Source organism: Electrophorus electricus, chromosome 16, assembly GCF_013358815.1.
Source record: "Electrophorus electricus isolate fEleEle1 chromosome 16, fEleEle1.pri, whole genome shotgun sequence".
In the NCBI taxonomy this organism is placed as follows: Eukaryota; Metazoa; Chordata; class Actinopteri; order Gymnotiformes; family Gymnotidae; genus Electrophorus; species Electrophorus electricus.
In genome coordinates, this window is record NC_049550.1 from 17983953 (window position 1) to 18005927 (window position 21975).

At 42.7% G+C, this 21975-nt stretch overlaps 2 protein-coding genes across 2 annotated transcripts; both read right to left on the reverse strand.

Moving 5' to 3' along the window:
• Positions 1-70: 70 nt before the first annotated feature.
• Positions 71-15352, reverse strand: trip10b (thyroid hormone receptor interactor 10b). Its single transcript, XM_035535171.1, has 15 exons — positions 14367-15352; positions 12766-12881; positions 11397-11450; positions 10838-10985; positions 10501-10563; positions 10244-10348; positions 9154-9282; positions 8530-8676; positions 7975-8133; positions 7026-7052; positions 6702-6811; positions 5029-5161; positions 3831-3880; positions 1632-1771; positions 71-1107 (listed from the first exon to the last, which is right to left on the reverse strand). Exons 1-15 carry the CDS (start codon positions 14388-14390, stop codon positions 965-967), a joined length of 1548 nt encoding a protein of 515 aa, XP_035391064.1. The 5' UTR covers positions 14391-15352; the 3' UTR covers positions 71-964.
• Positions 14511-20049, reverse strand: LOC113569354 (cdc42-interacting protein 4 homolog). Its single transcript, XM_035534734.1, has 9 exons — positions 20039-20049; positions 18976-19029; positions 18417-18564; positions 18080-18142; positions 17638-17742; positions 16553-16681; positions 15971-16117; positions 15580-15714; positions 14511-14618 (listed from the first exon to the last, which is right to left on the reverse strand). Exons 1-9 carry the CDS (start codon positions 20047-20049, stop codon positions 14511-14513), a joined length of 900 nt encoding a protein of 299 aa, XP_035390627.1.
• Between the last annotated feature and the right edge of the window lie 1926 nt (positions 20050-21975).

Consider the following 21975-nt stretch of genomic DNA (forward strand, 5'->3'; position numbering starts at 1 on the left):
CAAACACACACAATAAAAAGAAATAAGGGAACATTGTAAGTCTTCAAAAAGTTCTTAATCCTGAGCAAAACCCCATCACAATCATTGGTATATGGAAGTGGTGCAAACCCTTCAAATGACATAACAGAAAAAGTAATTAAAAGTCTAAAAGCATAGTGCACAGCATTGCACTGTACAAACAAAAAATGGTGTCGTTTCTCCAAGGTGTGATTTTTAAAAATACTCAAAACAAAACATATCACACATGAAGAAACAAGGAACAAAGTAGGAAAAAGAAAAACACCAAGCAAGGTCTCGACAAAAAGCAACATATCAGTACAATGACATAGTAAACATGAGCCATGTGTGAGCTGTACAGAGAACATCAGCCTTAAAGAACATAAAGACCATGCCTCACCACATAGGGTCAAAAGTGAAGTGGCGCAGGACTGAACACTACTGACCAACAAAGAACCATCAAAGGAGTGGGTTATTAACTTATAATTAACTCAACTCAAACTCAACAAGCATGCAGAATAAGCCCAGCGTGCTTCTCCTAGCAGTCCCAGTAAGGCTGAAAAGCCTCTGCTGGTGTACTGGGAGAGGACCAGTGAGTCCTCTGCTGGTGTACTGGGAGAGGACCAGTGAGTCCTCTGCTGGTGTACTGGGAGAGGACCAGTGAGTCCTCTGCTGGTGTACTGGGAGAGGACCAGTGAGTCCTCTGCTGGCGTACTGGGAGAGGACCACTGAGACATCTGCTGATGTACTGGTAAACTCTGGATAAGTCTTACTTTTTTCCATTAACCAGGACAAAGGTTTGTATATCTATTGTTACCTGGAGATACGCATCTAATGTAGGCTGGAGGTACGCATCTAATGTAGGCTGGAGGCATGTATCCTTCATCTGCAGTTAGATTATTTTTTCCTTTAACCAGGACAAAGGTTTATGTATCTAATGTAGGCTGGAGGTATTCTTCATCCGCAGTTAGAATATTTTTATGTAGGATGCAGGTACATATCCTTCATCTCCAGAGTTCTTTCGCACGCGCACCCAACCATCACCATGGTCCTCATCCAATATACTCAGCTGCTCTCCCAACTGTATGCTCAGCTCACCCTTTCTGAAACCTAAGACAAGGGGAGACACAGCAGAGACACAGGAGAGATCCATGAGGCAAGAGACAGGCACAAGAGACACTATGGAGACACCAGATAAAGGGGAGAGACACAGGAGAGAGTGACAAGAAACAGACCCATGAGGCAGAAGATAGGCACATGAAACACAAGGTAAAAGGGGAGAAACAGAGACACAGGAGAGCGGCACCATTAAGAAACCAAGTAAATTGGGGAGACACAGGAGAAGCAGGAGAAGGACAGGGGAGAGAAAGATGGGACACCAGTAAGAAGAGAGGTAAAAAGGTATAAGAGACACAGGAGAGAAACATGAGCCACCAGGTAAGAAGGGAAAGAGATACATGAGATACATTAGAGAGACATGAGACACCAGTGAGATCCATAAATGTATCAACTCTTACTACAGAATGATGCAACACTGATTGCACTGATTACATTTGTGGTAAAATGTCACCACTTCTCTGACTCTGAGAAGGCTCTTTACGTGTGTGCTGAAAAGCTACTGCTGGTCTTCCTACCGTCAAAGTTGTAGAGTGCCTGGCACTGACCAATCGGCACATCTTCATCAAAGTCATCAAAATCACACTCGTAGATGTTGTCAGCAGGCTCAGGCTCGGAGAAATTCTGTCCCTTTGGAAATACGGAAATACTGGCTGCACTGCACGCGCACACACACACACACACACACACAAAATGCACACAAGTGATTAATAATAATAATAAATTATAAATAATAAATTAAATCATGGCACATTTGCTTTACATGCAGCACAGTGGATTGAAAGATAAACAGCAACTGTGAGGTTAAAGTCAGAGTGACAATGAGATTAGTGGAGAAGTATTTATAGCTATTGATGAAACATCCTACATAATGAAACAAAAACACTCACAGCTTTGTGTTTACTATTTTTACTATTTACTACATTTTACAAAAACAAAGAAGCTACCATAATGCAATAACACACATGATTATGATGTTAATCCAGTAACCCGAGCAGCCGCCCCCATGTTGATGACCTGATGACCTCGCACGCTCAGGCTGTTCTCTGAACCAGCTTCATGAGGTAGACACCTTCTCCATCAGTACTTATAAAATTCTCATGTGCTGACTACTTTTAGCACGAGAGAATAAAGTTCTGAATGAAAACCATTTGCTGAGGGGGAATTTAAAATATATTTTATTTATTTTTTATGTATTTATTTTATATATATTCATATATAAGATATCGATTTTCACTATTTGCCTAAGAAACAAATTTAAGCATAAACTTGTACATTAAGACTTAAATCTTAAAATAAGACTATTGTACATATATACAGGAGAAGATGCAAGTATCTTATATTAAATATTATATTAGATATTATATTAAATATTAGAGCTCCATTAGAGCTTTCCACAGGATTCTGCTTATTCTCATCGTTCTAATAACCACAACATCATAAGCTCTTCTCAGAGGTCATCAGGTAGGCTCCACCCACAACACTTCCAGGAGGTTCAACAGTCTCACCTCTCTCTGAGCACTCGTTAAACAAAAGCCACACCTCTTCAGCACTATGCCACTAGCAAACACAACATATGAAGTCCACGACGGCCTTCCCAGTAACTAAGGCTGTACAGTCCCACTGGCCCTCAGTGCATGCCAGCTCCACATGGACCAGACCCATATTATTACAACAGTGCTCTCCAGCACCATAGATCAATCTTGGCCTCTCCAGGGACTAAATCCACCGGTACTGTTAATGCATGCTGGGTGCCACCGGTTCTGGATATACCATATTACACAGTGACACAACAGCCTCAGCCACTGCAATATTATGGTGCATCACACCAACTAGTCTGCACTCTCCTTATCCACAACCTCTGACTCGTCCTTCAGCCACTTCTGGTAGCTCCTTCACAGTTACTGTTCATTTACAGCCTCTAATGCCAAACTGCACAAGCAATGAAGTGGCAGATCTTATCTTAGTTACCTATCCCCTACTGCTTGTTTCTATGCCTGCCACATGCATCCTTCAGTTTCTTCTATCCTTTTCTATCAGAGTATGTGCACTGTGGGACGAGTAGTTTTTTTTACCCATGTCCTCAAGCAAAAAAATCAAAACGAAACAAAAAACAAAACCTAACATGCATTCAGTCAGGTGTGTCTGTAAGAATGAAATGCTTTACTGCTGTTAGAATTCCTGTCAGCAGAGATTTATGCCTGCATAGGACATCATCTTCTGTGTGCTGCCATAATTCTCCACTGATGTTTTCCACTGTGTATCGTCTACTAATACTGTCCAGTTTCTGAACATTACGTTTTTTGTTTTCATGATAGGCAAATATTCTTTTCAAAAGGTACAGCTGCCTGAAAGGAGAAAGGCATTAAGGAGATTCCAAGAATATGAAAGATTCTGAGATTATGCTAATATTGATTAGATTCCAATAATCTGTTGTTTGTACACTTCCTGTCTGCTCTTCTAACATGGGCCCCTCTACTCTCTCTTTTGGCCACACACACGTCCGGTAAATAACTCATGTCAATCCACAGTAAGTTGGAACACCTCTGACTGCACACAGACTCCATGTGTTCTCTGCTGCTCAGAATTTCTAGCCAGGCACACGAGGTTCACAAAGTGGATACACCCAGACATCCTTATACAGGAATGTCTTCCAAGTACTTATCATTGTCCAAATCTTTGACTGGCACTGTATACAAACAAACACATACACATACCTGGTCTGGTTGTTGTGCATACTGACATCTCCAGTTTCATTCAGCCATGTCTGCAGAAAAACACACACACACAGACACAGAATGTGTTATTGTTAAAGGCAAGGAATGTTCACTCCTTATAGTCATACGATGGTTACAGCTGCCAAGGTCTGTTTAGGAACAATTCTCTCATAAACTTTGCAACAGAGACCTCAGTTTTGTGTGTTAGTGTGTTCTCCACTCGCCCTCCTCTGGGCAGTCTCTTGTTCCTTCAAGCTAGGGATGTTGTTCTGAAATCTGTTGGAGCCATTCTCCCAGTTTGGGGGTCACAGCCCCTAGTGCTCCGATTACTACTGGAACCACAGTTGCCTTCACTCTCCACATCTTCTCCAGCTCTTCTCTCAGCCCTTGCTATTTCTCAAGGTTCTTGTATTCCTTGTTCCTGATGTTGCTAACACTAGGGATTGCCACATCTATCACTACGGCCCTCTTCTGCTGTTTTTTCACCACTACTATGTGTGGTTTTTTAGCCAGTACCATTTTCTACTATTTGCCAGTGGTACATACCGTGCAGGGATTTATCCATTCATGATATTCCCTGTTCCTCCTTATTCCCTTCTTCCTCCGGTTTCTGCTGTCTGAGATACTCACTAAGCACCTTCCACATCTTCAGCTCTTCTTTCAGCCCCTGGTATTCCTCTAGCTTTTCATGTTCCTTGTTCCTGCTGTCACTCAGGATTGCTACATCACTACTATGTCTGGTTGGTAAACCATTACCATCTTGTCTGTCTGTATCTGGAAGTTTCATGGGATTTTAGCTCTGTCATTCTTCTCCACCTTTGGGATGTATTCCACTTTGACCTCGGAAGTTCCAGCCCGTACTCGGCACAGATGTTACCTTCTGGTAGTATTTCCCTCCATTCTGACTACCTTTCTTCGAGCCTCTCATCCTCTACATATATCCTCTCACACTGGGCTTGGTTGTATTTGTATTTGTACCAGTAGCACATTTTTCATCAGATTATCCTTGTCCCCCAGCATCTGACAGGGACCTTGATGACTCGGGCGATGTCTGAGCCTGTGTGACTCTCTTATTCTCATCTTTCACTCTTAATGAGGTAGACAGGCAGCGTTAAGGACCTCACCTAAGGGACCACACTGGAGACATCCTGGACTGAGCTATCCAGCCACTCTCTCTGTCTCTGTGTGTGTGTATTACCTTGTATCTGGTCAGCTCCACCTTCAATCTGTTGATATTGTGTGTCGTCTGGTTGATCTGTGGTTCCAGGCTGGCTGGATCTCCCAGATGAGAATTCTTCTCATAAACCCCTTTCATTTTACTGAGCGCCTCACTGCAGGACAGAAGAGAGAGGGAGAGGAAGAGTGACCGAAAGAAAGGGGGAGAGTGGGAGGGAGGGAGAGAGAGAGAGAGAGAGAGAGAGAGAGAGAGAGAGAGGGTAATCACAAATTCATCACTAGCTTTCCTGCATCATTTACATGCACAAAACTTTGACGAACACACCATTTTCCTTCAAAGTCACAAATATTACAAATGCACCAGGTAAAAGTCAAGTTCAACCTTTATAAGTTGCTAAAGCTTGAAACAGACTCACCACATCTACATTCTGACCTTCACATGCCAATCTAAAAGGCTTTGCTTTTCTCACCTGGTACCAAAACACATTTAGCACACTGTACTGTAGAGTACATGCAGCTGAAGGCCCAGCCTGAGATAACTAGAGACAGAATGAACCACACTATCAGGGCCATTACAGAAGATGCACAGTGTAGAAACAGCTAGCCAAACCTCTCTATAGAACCACTTGCCAGTTCAGCACAGTGGAGGACCTCGACTGGAGGGCCCAAGGGTGCCTGGGAAGAACAATTTTGGACATAAGCCTCCATAAAGGCAGCTGGCCCTCACAGACAGGGAGGTGAGCTCTCTAACTGGAATCACTCCTCAGAGACAGGGAGGGGAGCTCTCTATCTGGACGTTGGTCAAAGCAGATGTAACACAGCTCTGGTACAGACATCTCTTCCCCTTCCCCACAATCGAGAAGGACAGCTTCTCCTGCTCTAACTTAAAATGTTCAACTTCTGTTATCCTGCCCTGGTGAAGGTTGCAGCAGTCGTGCTGAACATTTGGACGTGGCTTAGAAAACATCAGTTAGAAAATAAAGGCTCATCTAGTCCATAATGGCCAACGTTCTGTCTGGGAACCACCATCCATGCTTTCAAAAGTGATCCACAAAACACAAAAAGCAAACATCTTTCAAACTTCAGCAATATCATAAAGAACTGCTGGTATCAGAAGAAACTGCTGGTCACTGTCCAGCCAACATGCGTCAGAAGTGTTGGGAAACCAAGACAAATGCAAGCAGTGTCCCTTTGAAAAGGTGGTTGTGCAGTCTGAAGAGGACAAAACCACAGATTGTTGCCAGTGTTGTCCATCCCAAAAGGAAGGCCTAGATCTGGTCCAGTAGACTCTCAGGAATTAACGACAAGCAACCCCCAGTACAACATCTGGGGGAGGATCCAGTTCCACCTCTAGAATCTGTTCTTTAATTCCACCCAAGTTAATACAGAGAGAGGGAATACATATGTCGGAGTTTCCCATTGCAAAACCAACACTACATAAACCACATCACAAGAGAACCACACCACACCTAAACTTCATCATAACAGAACCAACACCACACCTAAACCTCATCACAACAGAACCACACCACACACAATCCTCATCACAACAAGACACACATGAACCTCATCACAACAGAACCACACACATATAAACCTCAACAGAACTAATCAACACATTTTTAAACCCCACCATGGGAGAACCACACACCAGAGCTACAGGAGTGTCACTTGTCATAGTGATGGTGATGCTACCTTTGGTCCATCTCCTTCTGTAGCTCCTTGGCGATGTCATCGATCTTCTCCTTCAGACGCTTCTTTTTCTGGTCCAATGGCAAGTGAGAGTAATCTTCTACTGGAAGGGGCTACACACACACACACACACACACACACACACACACACACACACACACACACACACACACACACACACACACACACACACACACAAAATAAACCATTGGTGTATTTTTGGTTTTGTAGCTATTTAATAAATGTCTTAAAAATAAGACAACCAAAAAATCTTAATTACAGGAAATGTTCATTTTAAATTTTAAGGTAAAATAGCTCATACTTTACCGTGTTTTTCTCCAGTGTTGTATTCATCTGTAAGACAGGTAGGGGTAAAGGTTAAAAGCATATTCACACAGTGTTATACTATAATTACACACAGGGGAAGAACATGGGCCTTTGATTCTACTGATAACCTCAGGGACTAGAAGCTACAATTAGAATTCTAGAAATCTAGTTCTACATTGTTACAATATTCTAAGAACACATCATCACAAAGAACACCAAACACAAACACAAATATGAAATAAACCAGACTTTAACGAATCATCGTGACACAATACATTGTGTTGCAAAAATGTAATGGTGTGTATTATGGTGGTGGATAATGTCACATTCTGATTTTATGCCATACAATGCAGTTGCATTGTTTGAACACTCAATTTAACACTAGCACACCTTGGTGTTTTCTTTTAATTGCAGGGACTAAACGTTTATTTTGTTTACAAATTTACACAAGACATTTGTAAATTCTTTGCATTATATATACACTCAAAAAATATTTGCTTTATACATACACTCAAAAAAATCTCATCATGTTTTGTCATTCAAATATTGTGAGAAAATTGAATCTGGAATTCAGTTCTGTGAATCAAACCATGAACAGAATGCAATGAATACACCCCAAGAAATAAATGTATGAGCAAACATGTCAGAACCGAATGTGTCCGACACAAGATTCAAATGAACACCATCATCATCACCTGGACAGCTGCATAGGTAAGCGAGAAGTGTCCCACACTGAATACGGCCACCTCTGGAGATGCCCCGTACTAGAAACTCCCCGCACTGGACATGCTCCACACTTTAGCAGCCAGATGAGTTGGAGCAGTGTTTACACTAGACAGCGCAGCGCGGCGCAGTGCTAACACTAGACGGTGCGGCGCAGTGCAGTGCTAACACTAGACGGTGTGGCGCAGTGCAGTGCAGTGCTAACACTAGACAGCACAGTTTTTACCTTGTTCTTCTTGAACAATTGTTTGATCCGGACTTTTGGTGACCTGTGTACTGAGTTCTCCATGGTTGCAGGTTTAATGCCTTGACTGTAATCTTCAAACTCAACATCAGTTGGGGGTGCTACACCAGACTTATGCTGTTCCATAAGCGTCATGGAGTCCTGAGACACACATACACACACACACACACACACACACACACACACACACACACACACAGACAGAGAGAAGCATACACATGTAAGTATATGCATACATACACACACTTTATATATGTGTGTGTTTGTGTGAACGCATGTGTGCGTGCGTGCGCGTTTCCGTGCATATGTGTACGTGTGTTTGTGCACGTGTGTGCATATTTGTGTGTGTGTGTGTGTGTGTGTGTGTGAGCATGTGTGTGTGCGTGCGCGTTTCCGTGCATATGTGTACGTGTGTTTGTGCACGTGCGTGCGTATGTGTATGTGTGTGTGTGTGTGCGTATGTGCGTGCGTGTGAGCATGTGTGTGCGTACGTATGTGTGTGTGTGTGTGTGTGAGAGAGTGTGTGTATATACATGCCTGTTTCTCATTGGTCTTGTTGCTAGCTGCGGTGATGGTGTCAAGACTCTTGCTCAGAGAGGGGAGGATCTTCCTCTCTGTGTCTGCGAGGAGGCTGTATCCCTCCGCCAACTTCCTGATCCTCCGCTCATCCATGTCCTGCAGTTTCTGCGAGTCACAAACGGGGGGAAAAGTGGGTCCCACACACACGCACACACACACACACACACACACACACACACACACACACACACACACACACACACACACACACACACTGCTTACACCTCTTTAAAATTGGTTTCGTAGTCACCGGAAGTGATGCAATAAAAGAAAGAGGATTTTCCGAGCAGTTGCACTGCAGTGATGAGTGTGGAAGAAAGAGCTAGAAATGTGTAAAGTGAAAGTCTGGCTAGATGGAGATGCCACGACAGGATAAACTTTAGATAAGGACAGTCTGAGAGGATGGTGGGAAATAGGACAGTCTGAGAGGATTGTAGGAGCTACATTACAGGGTTTAGCGATTTTATGGAGATTTTATGAAGAAGAACAGAAAGCATTTAATAGGCCAAAAATATGTGTGCATGTGTATGTGTGTGAGTGAGGGCTGTGTGTGTGTGTGTGTGTATGTGAGTGTGTACTCACATTAAATATAGCAGGGGTCTCAGTGTGATAGAAGCTATTCTGCATCTTGTTGTATTTCTGGAGCTGGGCGGCGTATTCATTCTTACACTCGTCAGCTGTGTGTGTGCGCTGGTGGGCAATCATCCTGACCTGGGTCACAAACAAACACACACACACATTAAAAAAAAATAAAAAATAAATTAAAAAAAAATAAATAAATATATATATATATATATATATATATATATATATATATATATATATATATATATATATATATATATATATATATATATATATATATATATATAGGTAAGTGACTGCAGTAAGAGATGCAGAGATATTCAAAATTGTAGTAAAGTACACAGTTTTCAGAGAAACAGAACATTTCAGACAGATGTCTTTCATCAGCTGACAACATGACAGTCACCAGTCACACACAAACACACTCACACACACTTTCACACACACAGGCCAATCAGCCACTTTATTAGGTACACCTGTACACCTGTGTTAACTGCACGATAACACAAATGTAATCATGGTCAAGATGCATCAGAATAGGGAAGAAAGGTGATTTAAGTGACATAACACCATACCCAAGTGGCTGGCATAGTGTACAGAAACATCTGTGCTGAGTACGGGCAGGAGGTTCTTAGGTCAAAGTGGAATACACTTCCAAAGGTGGTGGAGAATGACCGAGCTAATATCCTATGGGACATCTAGATACAGACTAACAAAATGGTAATGGCTAACCAACCAGACATAGTAGTGATGGGCAAACAGCAGAAGAGGGCCATAATTATAGATGTAGCAATCCTGAATGATAGCAACATCAGGAACAAGGAACACGAAAAGCTCGACCTTCAAACTGGGAGACGAGAGCCAACACATCCCAGGAACAATATCTGAGATCTCGGTCCAGAAGAGTGCACTACTGGGAACAGCTAATATACTACAGGCTCCTAAGCTTCTTGTAAAGGACCCGAGCTTGAAGGAAAAAGACCTAACATCTAAAATATACTGTATGTGCACCTTGTCAGCTTTGGTTGAGCTTGGGTCTTGTTCGAGTTTCTCTCTCTAATCTGTGTGTGTATGTGTGTGTGTTTACCTTGTCTACATCAGCTTTGGTTGAACCAGGGTCCTGTTCAGTTTTCTCTACTTGCTGATTGACTTTTTCTGCTTCTTTCCACTCCTTTTCAAAACGCTTCTTACACTATGTGCACACACACACACACACACAAACAAGCAGAGAGAGACACACTCACAAAACAGGTTTTGACATCACATCTAAGACATTTGTAAATTTGCAATGTACAAATCAGAACACACATATACACACACACAAATATGCACATTAACACTTACAGCCTCAAGATGTTTGAAGTTCAACTCAAGGTTTTGTTGGGCTTTCTTAACATCAGCCAGATACTGGAAGAGAGAAAGAGAAAAGATGTCAACCTGTCGCTATCTGCAGACCATCTGCCCACACCGGTGTCTCTCTGGAGTCTCTGCATATCATCTTTCATCCCTTTCTCTTTTGCCCTTTTATCACTCCTCTCTTATTCTTTTCCATGGACCCAGATTCTCTCTCTCTCACTCCCTCCTGCTCTCCCCCTCTCTCTCCATGTCTTTCTCGCTCTTTCTCCATGTCCCTCCCCAATCTTCTTTGAGCTCTTTGAGATTTCTCCCCACTCTCTCTTACACTCTTGCGCTCTTGTTTGAGCTCTTGGAGATATCTGGTGAGCTCCACACAGATGTTGATGCTCAGGTTCTCCGACAGAAGCTCCCTTTGACTCGCATACTCATTCATCTCGTTCACCACCTCCTGAAAGGCCTGCTGATAGGTGAACCTGATAACAGCCAGACAGGAAGACAGCATATAACTGTCTCACCTCCAGACAGTAACTGTCTCACCACCAGGTAAGACAGTGACATACTCAGGTAATTAATATCAAGAAGAAAAACATTTCAACTGTAAAATCCCTTTTTTGAAATAAACTTGAGGGAAATCCAGAAGGAGAAATATACTGTAATATACCACTGATACTGTTAATCTACAAGAATCTAACAATGAATCATTAATGAAATACCCCATTACTCTTTATAGCCAGACACACTGTTCAGCTTGAACTGTGATGCCAGTACTGATCTCAGTTTGCAAATATGTATAACAATCACACTGAAATACAAAACACTTGAGAAAATGTGCAAATACACACACACAGACTCACACACACAAATACACAAACACACATGCTCACTTTATTTCTTGGTCCTCTTTGTTGCCCCGTCTTGAATACTTTTTAGAGAGTGACCTGTAGATGAAGCACACAGTGACGCACGTGTGAATAATGACCTCTATGAGTGACCATCTGTGTGACCACAAGCTTTGAGTTTCAGCTGCTTTCACTAACCACAGGCTGGTGGTGAGAGAAAAAACAAGAACAACAAAAAGAGTATTCAGACTCTCCTTCTCCACAGACCCTTCAGAACACTGAGTCTGTCCTACCAGCCCTGTCTGATCAGAACACTGAGTCTGTCCTACCAGCCCTGTCTGATCAGAACACTGAGTCTGTCCTACCAGCCCTGTCTGATCAGAACACTGAGTCTGTCCTACCAGCCCTGTCTGATCAGAACACTGAGTCTGTCCTACCAGCCCTGTCTGATCAGAACACTGAGTCTGTCCTACCAGCCCTGCCTGATCAGAACACTGAGTCTGTCCTACCAGCCCTGCCTGATCAGAACACTGAGTCTGTCCTACCAGCCCTGCCTGATCAGAACACTGAGTCTGTCCTACCAGCCCTGCCTGATCAGAACACTGAGTCTGTCCTACCAGCCCTGCCTGATCAGAACACTGAGTCTGTCCTACCAGCCCTGTCTGATCAGAACACTGAGTCTGTCCTACCAGCCCTGTCTGATCAGAACACTGAGTCTGTCCTACCAGCCCTGTCTGATCAGAACACTGAGTCTGTCCTACCAGCCCTGCCTGATCAGAACACTGAGTCTGTCCTACCAGCCCAGTCTGATCAGAACACTGAGTCTGTCCTACCAGCCCAGTCTGATCAGAACTCGCTAACCAGGACTGTCAGCATGATGAGCAATAAGTCATATACATATACATATATATATACATATACATATATATATATATATATATATATATATATATATATATAGATATATAGATATATATATATAAAATCATATGACCACGAGTTTATGTTTATGAAATATAAATTTCAAATACAGATGTTTCATATATGCCTCATTTTATATGCTTATAATTTTAGATTTGGCACATTCTGAGCCTATACTATATAAACATGTTTGTAATATGAAGTGTGTGAGGGAAACAGCAGCTCAGCTGTGCATGTGTGGAGGGGAGCACACACACCTTCTCTAAATCAAATACCAGCTTGCTTTCAGCTTCTCATATTAGTACTTGAAACATTCCTGTGCCTTAACAGATACCTGTGTCTTATACTCACATGAACGTGCACACATGCACATACATGCATACGCACATACATGCACATGCACATGCCTAGAGACTTACAGACACGCACGCACGCGCACACGCACACGCACACGCACACACACACACACACACACACACACACAGAGTCTTGCCTGAGCTGTTTGGCATAGTTCTGTTCAATCTCTGTTCTCTCTTTGACAAACTTCACGTAGCGTTCCAGCAGCTCTAGTCCTGACTGGGTGTGTTTCTCCATCACGTCATGTTGGTCCTGTGAGATACCCCCCCCCCCCCCCCACACACACACACACGTGCAGAAACACATATACACAAGGACACAAACATATGCAGAAACACATAAACACATGAGCAGAAACATACTTAAGCATTCAGAATACACTGGAGTCAGGTTGTGTAAATGCTATCATTTACCGTGTGTGTAAGGGTGTGTGCATCCATGCACATGTGTGCATACATACATGTGTATGTGTGTTCATCCATGTACATTTGTGCATATGTACATATGTGTGTGCGGGTTTGTGCATACATACATGTGTGTGTGCTCACCTACATGTTCTGTGTGTGTATGTGCATATGGGTATGGGTGTGTGTATGGGTATGTGTATACATGTGTTTGTGGGGGCTGAATGCACTTTTTTGGCAGTTGCATCATTACTCTGACCTGAGGTCATGCTTTAATGTGTCAACTCCCCAAAACATCCCACAAACACACACACACACACACACACACACACACACACACACACAATCCTGTCACACAGGTAGATATGAGAGGTATATTCTCACTGAAACATTCACACCCACACAACCTCTCATACACCTTCCACACACACACGCGTGTGCACATTCATATGGAAATAAGACTTGCTTGTGTGCATGTAACTACACCTTCCAGCTACTAGGCTGTAGAAATCTGATAAGAGAAATCTAGTTTTACAGGAAATACACAACACCTCTCCCTCGCTCCCTCCCTCCGTGTGGGTTACTGGATGCCTCCCTTGATCTTTCCTTGTGCCGCCACGGCTCTCTGAACGACGGCACCTTACGCTTCTTAGATTTCTGCCCAAACCTGTCTAACACTCATCCATCAGGCCAATCCCCCGGGAGGTTTCAAACCCACCACTCGGGCATCCCGATGACACAGACACGTTTAACCGTAACCTGGACTGAATTAAAACGCAAAGCAATTACTGAAAATCAATCAAACGTAAAGATTCTACAACAGCGCCAAAACGAGGGTATGTATGTCGGAGCGTCCATATTTGAAAGGCATGTTAACTCGTTTTCAGTTTTAGAGATTGTTTTGCAAGTTAAAAGGCTCCGTGTCTTAAGCAACACCAACTCTCCCTCGATGTAAAACGACGTGTTGAGAAGATGCTCCAGAAACCAGTTTAAGCATTCGACCATTACAGCCAATACAAAACTGCAGTAACGAGTAACCTTGCATCGACCATGACATAGCCTACTGTACATACACTGGCAGAGAACAGAGGTGGACTATCCAATCTGTCAAATCCTCATAGTTACTGTGATTTGTCCTTACTGAAGGTGAAAACTACAAGTTTGCTTGTTACTGGAGCCGTTAAATGTCGCTGACTGGAGGAAATCGCTTACCTGTCAGGTACGTAGCTGGAGGAAACGGCTCCCTGACTCGCTTTTGGCGCACGTATTTAAATAATTTAAGGGAAAGGAAAAGAAGGATCCTGACAAAAGGAACATAACTAAAGAAACTTACCCAAAGCGCTTTACCCCAATCCATGTCTCCGTGATTTCCGAAAGAAGCTCGATTGTCCGAAAACTGATACAACACGATAACCCCCCGCAAGGCCCGGTTTAGTAACGCTTATTGGTTCTGCACATTGTCCTTTTCGCGTAGCTCTTACGGGTTTGTGGGTTCTTTTGCTGTCTCTTTGGAAGGGCGGTATTCACTCATCCAGTCCCCAAAGACGCACGACTGTGTCTTAAAGGAACGTCGCCCGCTGGATTTCTAAAGAACGCACACGCAAAATCTGAACGCTTCGGATGATTGCACACTACTGAAACTTTTCCCAGGATAAGTTCTGAATTGCCTAAAAAATGTCCAAAAACCGATTATGACCGATTTAAAAAAAATGTGACCGCCATTACACTGACATCTTCCGGCTAAATAAGGAATCGCATGCAAAAGCCAGAACGCAACAGTGGCGTATTAGCATGCAAATGGATTCGTGCCCAGTTTAAATGTATTAGCTACTTTACTTTTCACGTTGAATGCGTGAGCAGGATGACGAGCAAACCCTCTGTTGTAGTGTTTCCCGTCGTTTGACCTCGTAACTGAAAAATAATTATGGTTAATTTAAAACAAAACGCTACATTTAAAACAAAAAAGTGTGGTTTGATATCATTGAAATTCTAAGAAAAAAAATGTTTAGCTAGTTACGCCGCTATAAACTACAGTCAGCAGCAAAATAAATGCAGCACTGCACTGAACTCATGCATTCCTGAACTACACATATTATAAAGATTATAAAGGTTTCAAGTTTATAAAAATTAAGGTTTGTGTTTTTAGCCGTCTACTTTACTAAATAAGACAGTTTACAACTGATTACACTCATATCGTTAAGTGTAGTCCTATGGAAGATCAGTAACAAAAGTGGAGCCCCTCTATGTTGGCAGACTATTACTGGACACGGAAGAAGGATGTTAAAGATTGTACATATTTTAACTGTAATAACAGCCTTATTTATGAATTATTAATATATACTATATAGTAGTGTATAATGTATATCAGTAGTATATATTGTAAAAAAAATTTTTTACTTAAAACCATGCTCTTATGTTTTTCCAGAGCTCTCTGTGTGTGTGTGTCTGTGTCTGTGTGTGTGTGTGTGTGTGTGTGTGTGTGTGTGTGTGTGTGTGTGTGTATACGCACGCAGTGCAGTGCTAACACTAGACAGCACAGTTTTTACCTTGTTCTTCTTGAACAATTGTTTGATCTGGACTTTTGGTGACCTGTGTACTGAGTTCTCCATGGTTGCAGGTTTAATGCCTGGACTGTAATCTTCAAACTCAACATCAGTTGGGGGTGCTACACCAGACTTATGCTGTTCCATAAGCGTCATGGAGTCCTGAGACACACATACACACACACACACACACACACACACACACACACACACACACACACACACAGAAGCATACACATGTAAGTATACACATACACACACACACTTTATATATGTGTGTGTTTGTGTGAACGCATGTGTGTGTGTGTGTGCGTATGTGCGTGCGTGTGAGCATGTGTGTGCGTACGTATGTGTGTGTGTGTGTGTGTGTGAGAGAGTGTGTGTATATACATGCCTGTTTCTCGTTGGTCTTGTTGCTAGCTGCGGTGATGGTGTCAAGACTCTTGCTCAGAGAGGGGAGGATCTTCCTCTCTGTGTCTGCGAGGAGGCTGTATCCCTCCGCCAACTTCCTGATCCTCCGCTCATCCATGTCCTGCAGTTTCTGCGAGTCACAAACGGGGGGAAAAGTGGGTCCCACACGCACACACACACACACACACACACACACACACACTGCTTACACCTCTTTAAAATTGGTTTCGTAGTCACCGGAAGTGATGCAATAAAAGAAAGAGGATTTTCCGAGCAGTTGCACTGCAGTGATGAGTGTGGAAGAAAGAGCTAGAAATGTGTAAAGTGAAAGTCTGGCTAGATGGAGATGCCACGACAGGATAAACTTTAGATAAGGACAGTCTGAGAGGATGGTGGGAAATAGGACAGTCTGAGAGGATTGTAGGAGCTACATTACAGGGTTTAGCGATTTTATGGAGATTTTATGAAGAAGAACAGAAAGCATTTAATAGGCCAAAAATATGTGTGCATGTGTATGTGTGTGATTGAGGGCTGTGTGTGTGTGTGTATGTGTGTGTGTACTCACATTAAATATAGCAGGGGTCTCAGTGTGATAGAAGCTATTCTGCATCTTGTTGTATTTCTGGAGCTGGGCGGCGTATTCATTCTTACACTCGTCAGCTGTGTGTGTGCGCTGGTGGGCAATCATCCTGACCTGGGTCACAAACAAACACACACACACACTAAAAATAAATAAATAAATAAAAAATAAAAATTTTTTAAAAAAAATAATAATAAAAAAAAAATAAAATAAAATAAATAATAAAAAAAAAAAAAAATATATATATATATATATATATATATATATATATATATATAGGTGAGTGACTGCAGTAAGAGATGTAGAGATATTCAAAATTGTAGTAAAGTACACAGTTTTCAGAGAAACAGAACATTTCAGACAGATGTCTTTCATCAGCTGACAACATGACAGTCACCAGTCACACACAAACACACACTTTCACACACACAGGCCAATCAGCCACTTTATTAGGTACACCTGTACACCTGTGTTAACTGCACGATAACACAAATGTAATCATGGTCAAGATGCATCAGAATGGGGAAGAAAGGTGATTTAAGTGACATAACACCATACCCAAGTGGCTGGCATAGTGTACAGAAACATCTGTGCTGAGTACGGGCAGGAGGTTCTTAGGTCAAAGTGGAATACACTTCCAAAGGTGGTGGAGAATGACCGAGCTAATATCCTATGGGACATCTAGATACAGACTAACAAAATGGTAATGGCTAACCAACCAGACATAGTAGTGATGGGCAAACAGCAGAAGAGGGCCATAATTATAGATGTAGCAATCCTGAATGATAGCAACATCAGGAACAAGGAACACGAAAAGCTCAACCCTCAAACTGGGAGACGAGAGCCAACACATCCCAGGAACAATATCTGAGATCTCGGTCCAGAAGAGTGCACTACTGGGAACAGCTAATATACTACAGGCTCCTAAGCTTCTTGTAAAGGACCCGAGCTTGAAGGAAAAAGACCTAACATCTAAAATATACTGTATGTGCACCTTGTCAGCTTTGGTTGAGCTTGGGTCTTGTTCGAGTTTCTCTCTCTAATCTGTGTGTGTATGTGTGTGTGTTTACCTTGTCTACATCAGCTTTGGTTGAACCAGGGTCCTGTTCAGTTTTCTCTACTTGCTGATTGACTTTTTCTGCTTCTTTCCACTCCTTTTCAAAACGCTTCTTACACTATGTGCACACACACACACACACACATACACACACACACACACACACACACGCATGCACATATGCATGCGCACGCACACATGCACACATACACACGCACATGCACACACGCACACACACAAATACACAGACGCATGCACACATGCATGCACAAAGCATTTGGAATGCACATATGAATGCACATTTGGAGTGCTCACACACACACACACACAAACAAGCAGAGAGAGACACACTCACAAAACAGGTTTTGACATCACATCTAAGACGTTTGTAAATTTGCAATGTACAAATCAGAACACACATATACACACACACAAATATGCACATTAACACTTACAGCCTCAAGATGTTTGAAGTTCAACTCAAGGTTTTGTTGGGCTTTCTTAACATCAGCCAGATACTGGAAGAGAGAAAGAGAAAAGATGTCAACCTGTCGCTATCTGCAGACCATCTGCCCACACCGGTGTCTCTCTGGAGTCTCTGCATATCATCTTTCATCCCTTTCTCTTTTGCCCTTTTATCACTCCTCTCTTATTCTTTTCCATGGACCCAGATTCTCTCTCTCTCACTCCCTCCTGCTCTCCCCCTCTCTCTCCATGTCTTTCTCGCTCTTTCTCCATGTCCCTCCCCAATCTTCTTTGAGCTCTTTGAGATTTCTCCCCACTCTCTCTTACACTCTTGCGCTCTTGTTTGAGCTCTTGGAGATATCTGGTGAGCTCCACACAGATGTTGATGCTCAGGTTCTCCGACAGACGCTCCCTTTGACTCGCATACTCATTCATCTCGTTCACCACCTCCTGAAAGGCCTGCTGATAGGTGAACCTGATAACAGCCAGACAGGAAGACAGCATATAACTGTCTCACCTCCAGACAGTAACTGTCTCACCACCAGGTAAGACAGTGACATACTCAGGTAATTAATATCAAGAAGAAAAACATTTCAACTGTAAAATCCCTTTTTTGAAATAAACTTGAGGGAAATCCAGAAGGAGAAATATACTGTAATATACCACTGATACTGTTAATCTACAAGAATCTAACAATGAATCATTAATGAAATAGCCCATTACTCTTTATAGCCAGACACACTGTTCAGCTTGAACTGTGATGCCAGTACTGATCTCAGTTTGCAAATATGTATAACAATCACACTGAAATACAAAACACTTGAGAAAATGTGCAAATACACACACACAGACTCACACACACAAATACACAAACACACATGCTCACTTTATTTCTTGGTCCTCTTTGTTGCCCCGTCTTGAATACTTTTTAGAGAGTGACCTGTAGATGAAGCACACAGTGACGCACGTGTGAATAATGACCTCTATGAGTGACCATCTGTGTGACCACAAGCTTTGAGTTTCAGCTGCTTTCACTAACCACAGGCTGGTGGTGAGAGAAAAAACAAGAACAACAAAAAGAGTATTCAGACTCTCCTTCTCCACAGACCCTTCAGAACACTGAGTCTGTCCTACCAGCCCTGTCTGATCAGAACACTGAGTCTGTCCTACCAGCCCTGTCTGATCAGAACACTGAGTCTGTCCTACCAGCCCTGTCTGATCAGAACACTGAGTCTGTCCTACCAGCCCTGTCTGATCAGAACACTGAGTCTGTCCTACCAGCCCTGCCTGATCAGAACACTGAGTCTGTCCTACCAGCCCTGCCTGATCAGAACACTGAGTCTGTCCTACCAGCCCTGCCTGATCAGAACACTGAGTCTGTCCTACCAGCCCTGTCTGATCAGAACACTGAGTCTGTCCTACCAGCCCTGTCTGATCAGAACACTGAGTCTGTCCTACCAGCCCTGTCTGATCAGAACACTGAGTCTGTCCTACCAGCCCTGTCTGATCAGAACACTGAGTCTGTCCTACCAGCCCTGCCTGATCAGAACACTGAGTCTGTCCTACCAGCCCTGCCTGATCAGAACACTGAGTCTGTCCTACCAGCCCAGTCTGATCAGAACTCGCTAACCAGGACTGTCAGCATGATGAGCAATAAGTCATATATATATATATAAAATCATATGACCACGAGTTTATGTTTATGAAATATAAATTTCAAATACAGATGTTTCATATATGCCTCATTTTATATGCTTATAATTTTAGATTTGGCACATTCTGAGCCTATACTATATAAACATGTTTGTAATATGAAGTGTGTGAGGGAAACACCAGTTCAGGTGGGTATGTGTGGAGGGGGGGCACACACACCTTCCCTAAATCAAATACCAGCTTGCTTTCAGTTTCTCATATTAGTCCTTGAAACATACCTGTGCCTTAACACATACCTGTGTCTCATGCTCACATGAACATGCACACATGCACATACATGCATACGCACATACATGCACATACACATGCCTAGAGACTCACACAGACACGCACGCACACACACACGCACGTACACACACACGCACACACAGAGTCTTGCCTGAGCTGTTTGGCATAGCTCTGTTCAATCTCTGTTCTCTCTTTGACAAACTTCACGTAGCGTTCCAGTAGCTCTAGTCCTGACTGGGTGTGTTTCTCCATCACGTCATGTTGATCCTGTGAGATACCCCCCCCCCACACACACACACACACGTGCAGAAACACATATACACAAGGACACAAACATATGCAGAAACACATAAACACAAGAGCAGAAACATGCTTAAGCATTCACAATACACTGGAGTCAGGTTGTGTAAATGCTATCATTTACCGTGTGTGTAAGGGTGTGTGCATCCATGCACATGTGTGCATACATACATGTGTATGTGTGTTCATCCATGTACATTTGTGCATACGTACATATGTGTGTGCGGGTTTGTGCATACATACATGTGTGTGTGCTCACCTACATGTTCTGTGTGTGTATGTGCATATGGGTATGGGTGTGTGTATGGGTATGTGTATACATGTGTTTGTGGGGGCGAATGCACTTTTTTTGGCAGTTGCATCATTACTGACCTGAGGTCATGCTTTAATGTGTCAACTCCCCAAAACATCCCACAAACACACACACACACACAGTCCTGGCACACAGGTCAGTTGGCACACAACCAATCTGTCAAATCCTCATAGTTACTGTGATTTGTCCTTACTGAAGGTGAAAACTACAAGTTTGCTTGTTACTGGAGCCGTTAAATGTCGCTGACTGGAGGAAATCGCTTACCTGTCAGGTACGTAGCTGGAGGAAACGGCTCCCTGACTCGCTTTTGGCGCACGTATTTAAATAATTTAAGGGAAAGGAAAAGAAGGATCCTGACAAAAGGAACATAACTAAAGAAACTTACCCAAAGCGCTTTACCCCAATCCATGTCTCCGTGATTTCCGAAAGAAGCTCGATTGTCCGAAAACTGATACAACACGATAACCCCCCGCAAGGCCCGGTTTAGTAACGCTTATTGGTTCTGCACATTGTCCTTTTCGCGTAGCTCTTACGGGTTTGTGGGTTCTTTTGCTGTCTCTTTGGAAGGGCGGTATTCACTCATCCAGTCCCCAAAGACGCACGACTGTGTCTTAAAGGAACGTCGCCCGCTGGATTTCTAAAGAACGCACACGCAAAATCTGAACGCTTCGGATGATTGCACACTACTGAAACTTTTCCCAGGATAAGTTCTGAATTGCCTAAAAAATGTCCAAAAACCGATTATGACCGATTTAAAAAAAATGTGACCGCCATTACACTGACATCTTCCGGCTAAATAAGGAATCGCATGCAAAAGCCAGAACGCAACAGTGGCGTATTAGCATGCAAATGGATTCGTGCCCAGTTTAAATGTATTAGCTACTTTACTTTTCACGTTGAATGCGTGAGCAGGATGACGAGCAAACCCTCTGTTGTAGTGTTTCCCGTCGTTTGACCTCGTAACTGAAAAATAATGATGGTTAATTTAAAACAAAACGCTACATTTAAAACAAAAAAGTGTGGTTTGATATCATTGAAATTCTAAGAAAAAAAATGTTTAGCTAGTTACGCCGCTATAAACTACAGTCAACAGCAAAATAAATGCAGCACTGCACTGAACTCATGCATTCCTGAACTACACATATTATAAAGATTATAAAGGTTTCAATTTTATAAAAATTAAGGTTTGTGTTTTTAGCCGTCTACTTTACTAAATAAGACAGTTTACAACTGATTACACTCATATCGTTAAGTGTAGTCGTCCTATGGAAGATCAGTAACAAAAGTGGAGCCCCTCTATGTTGGCAGAGTATTACTGGACACGGAAGAAGG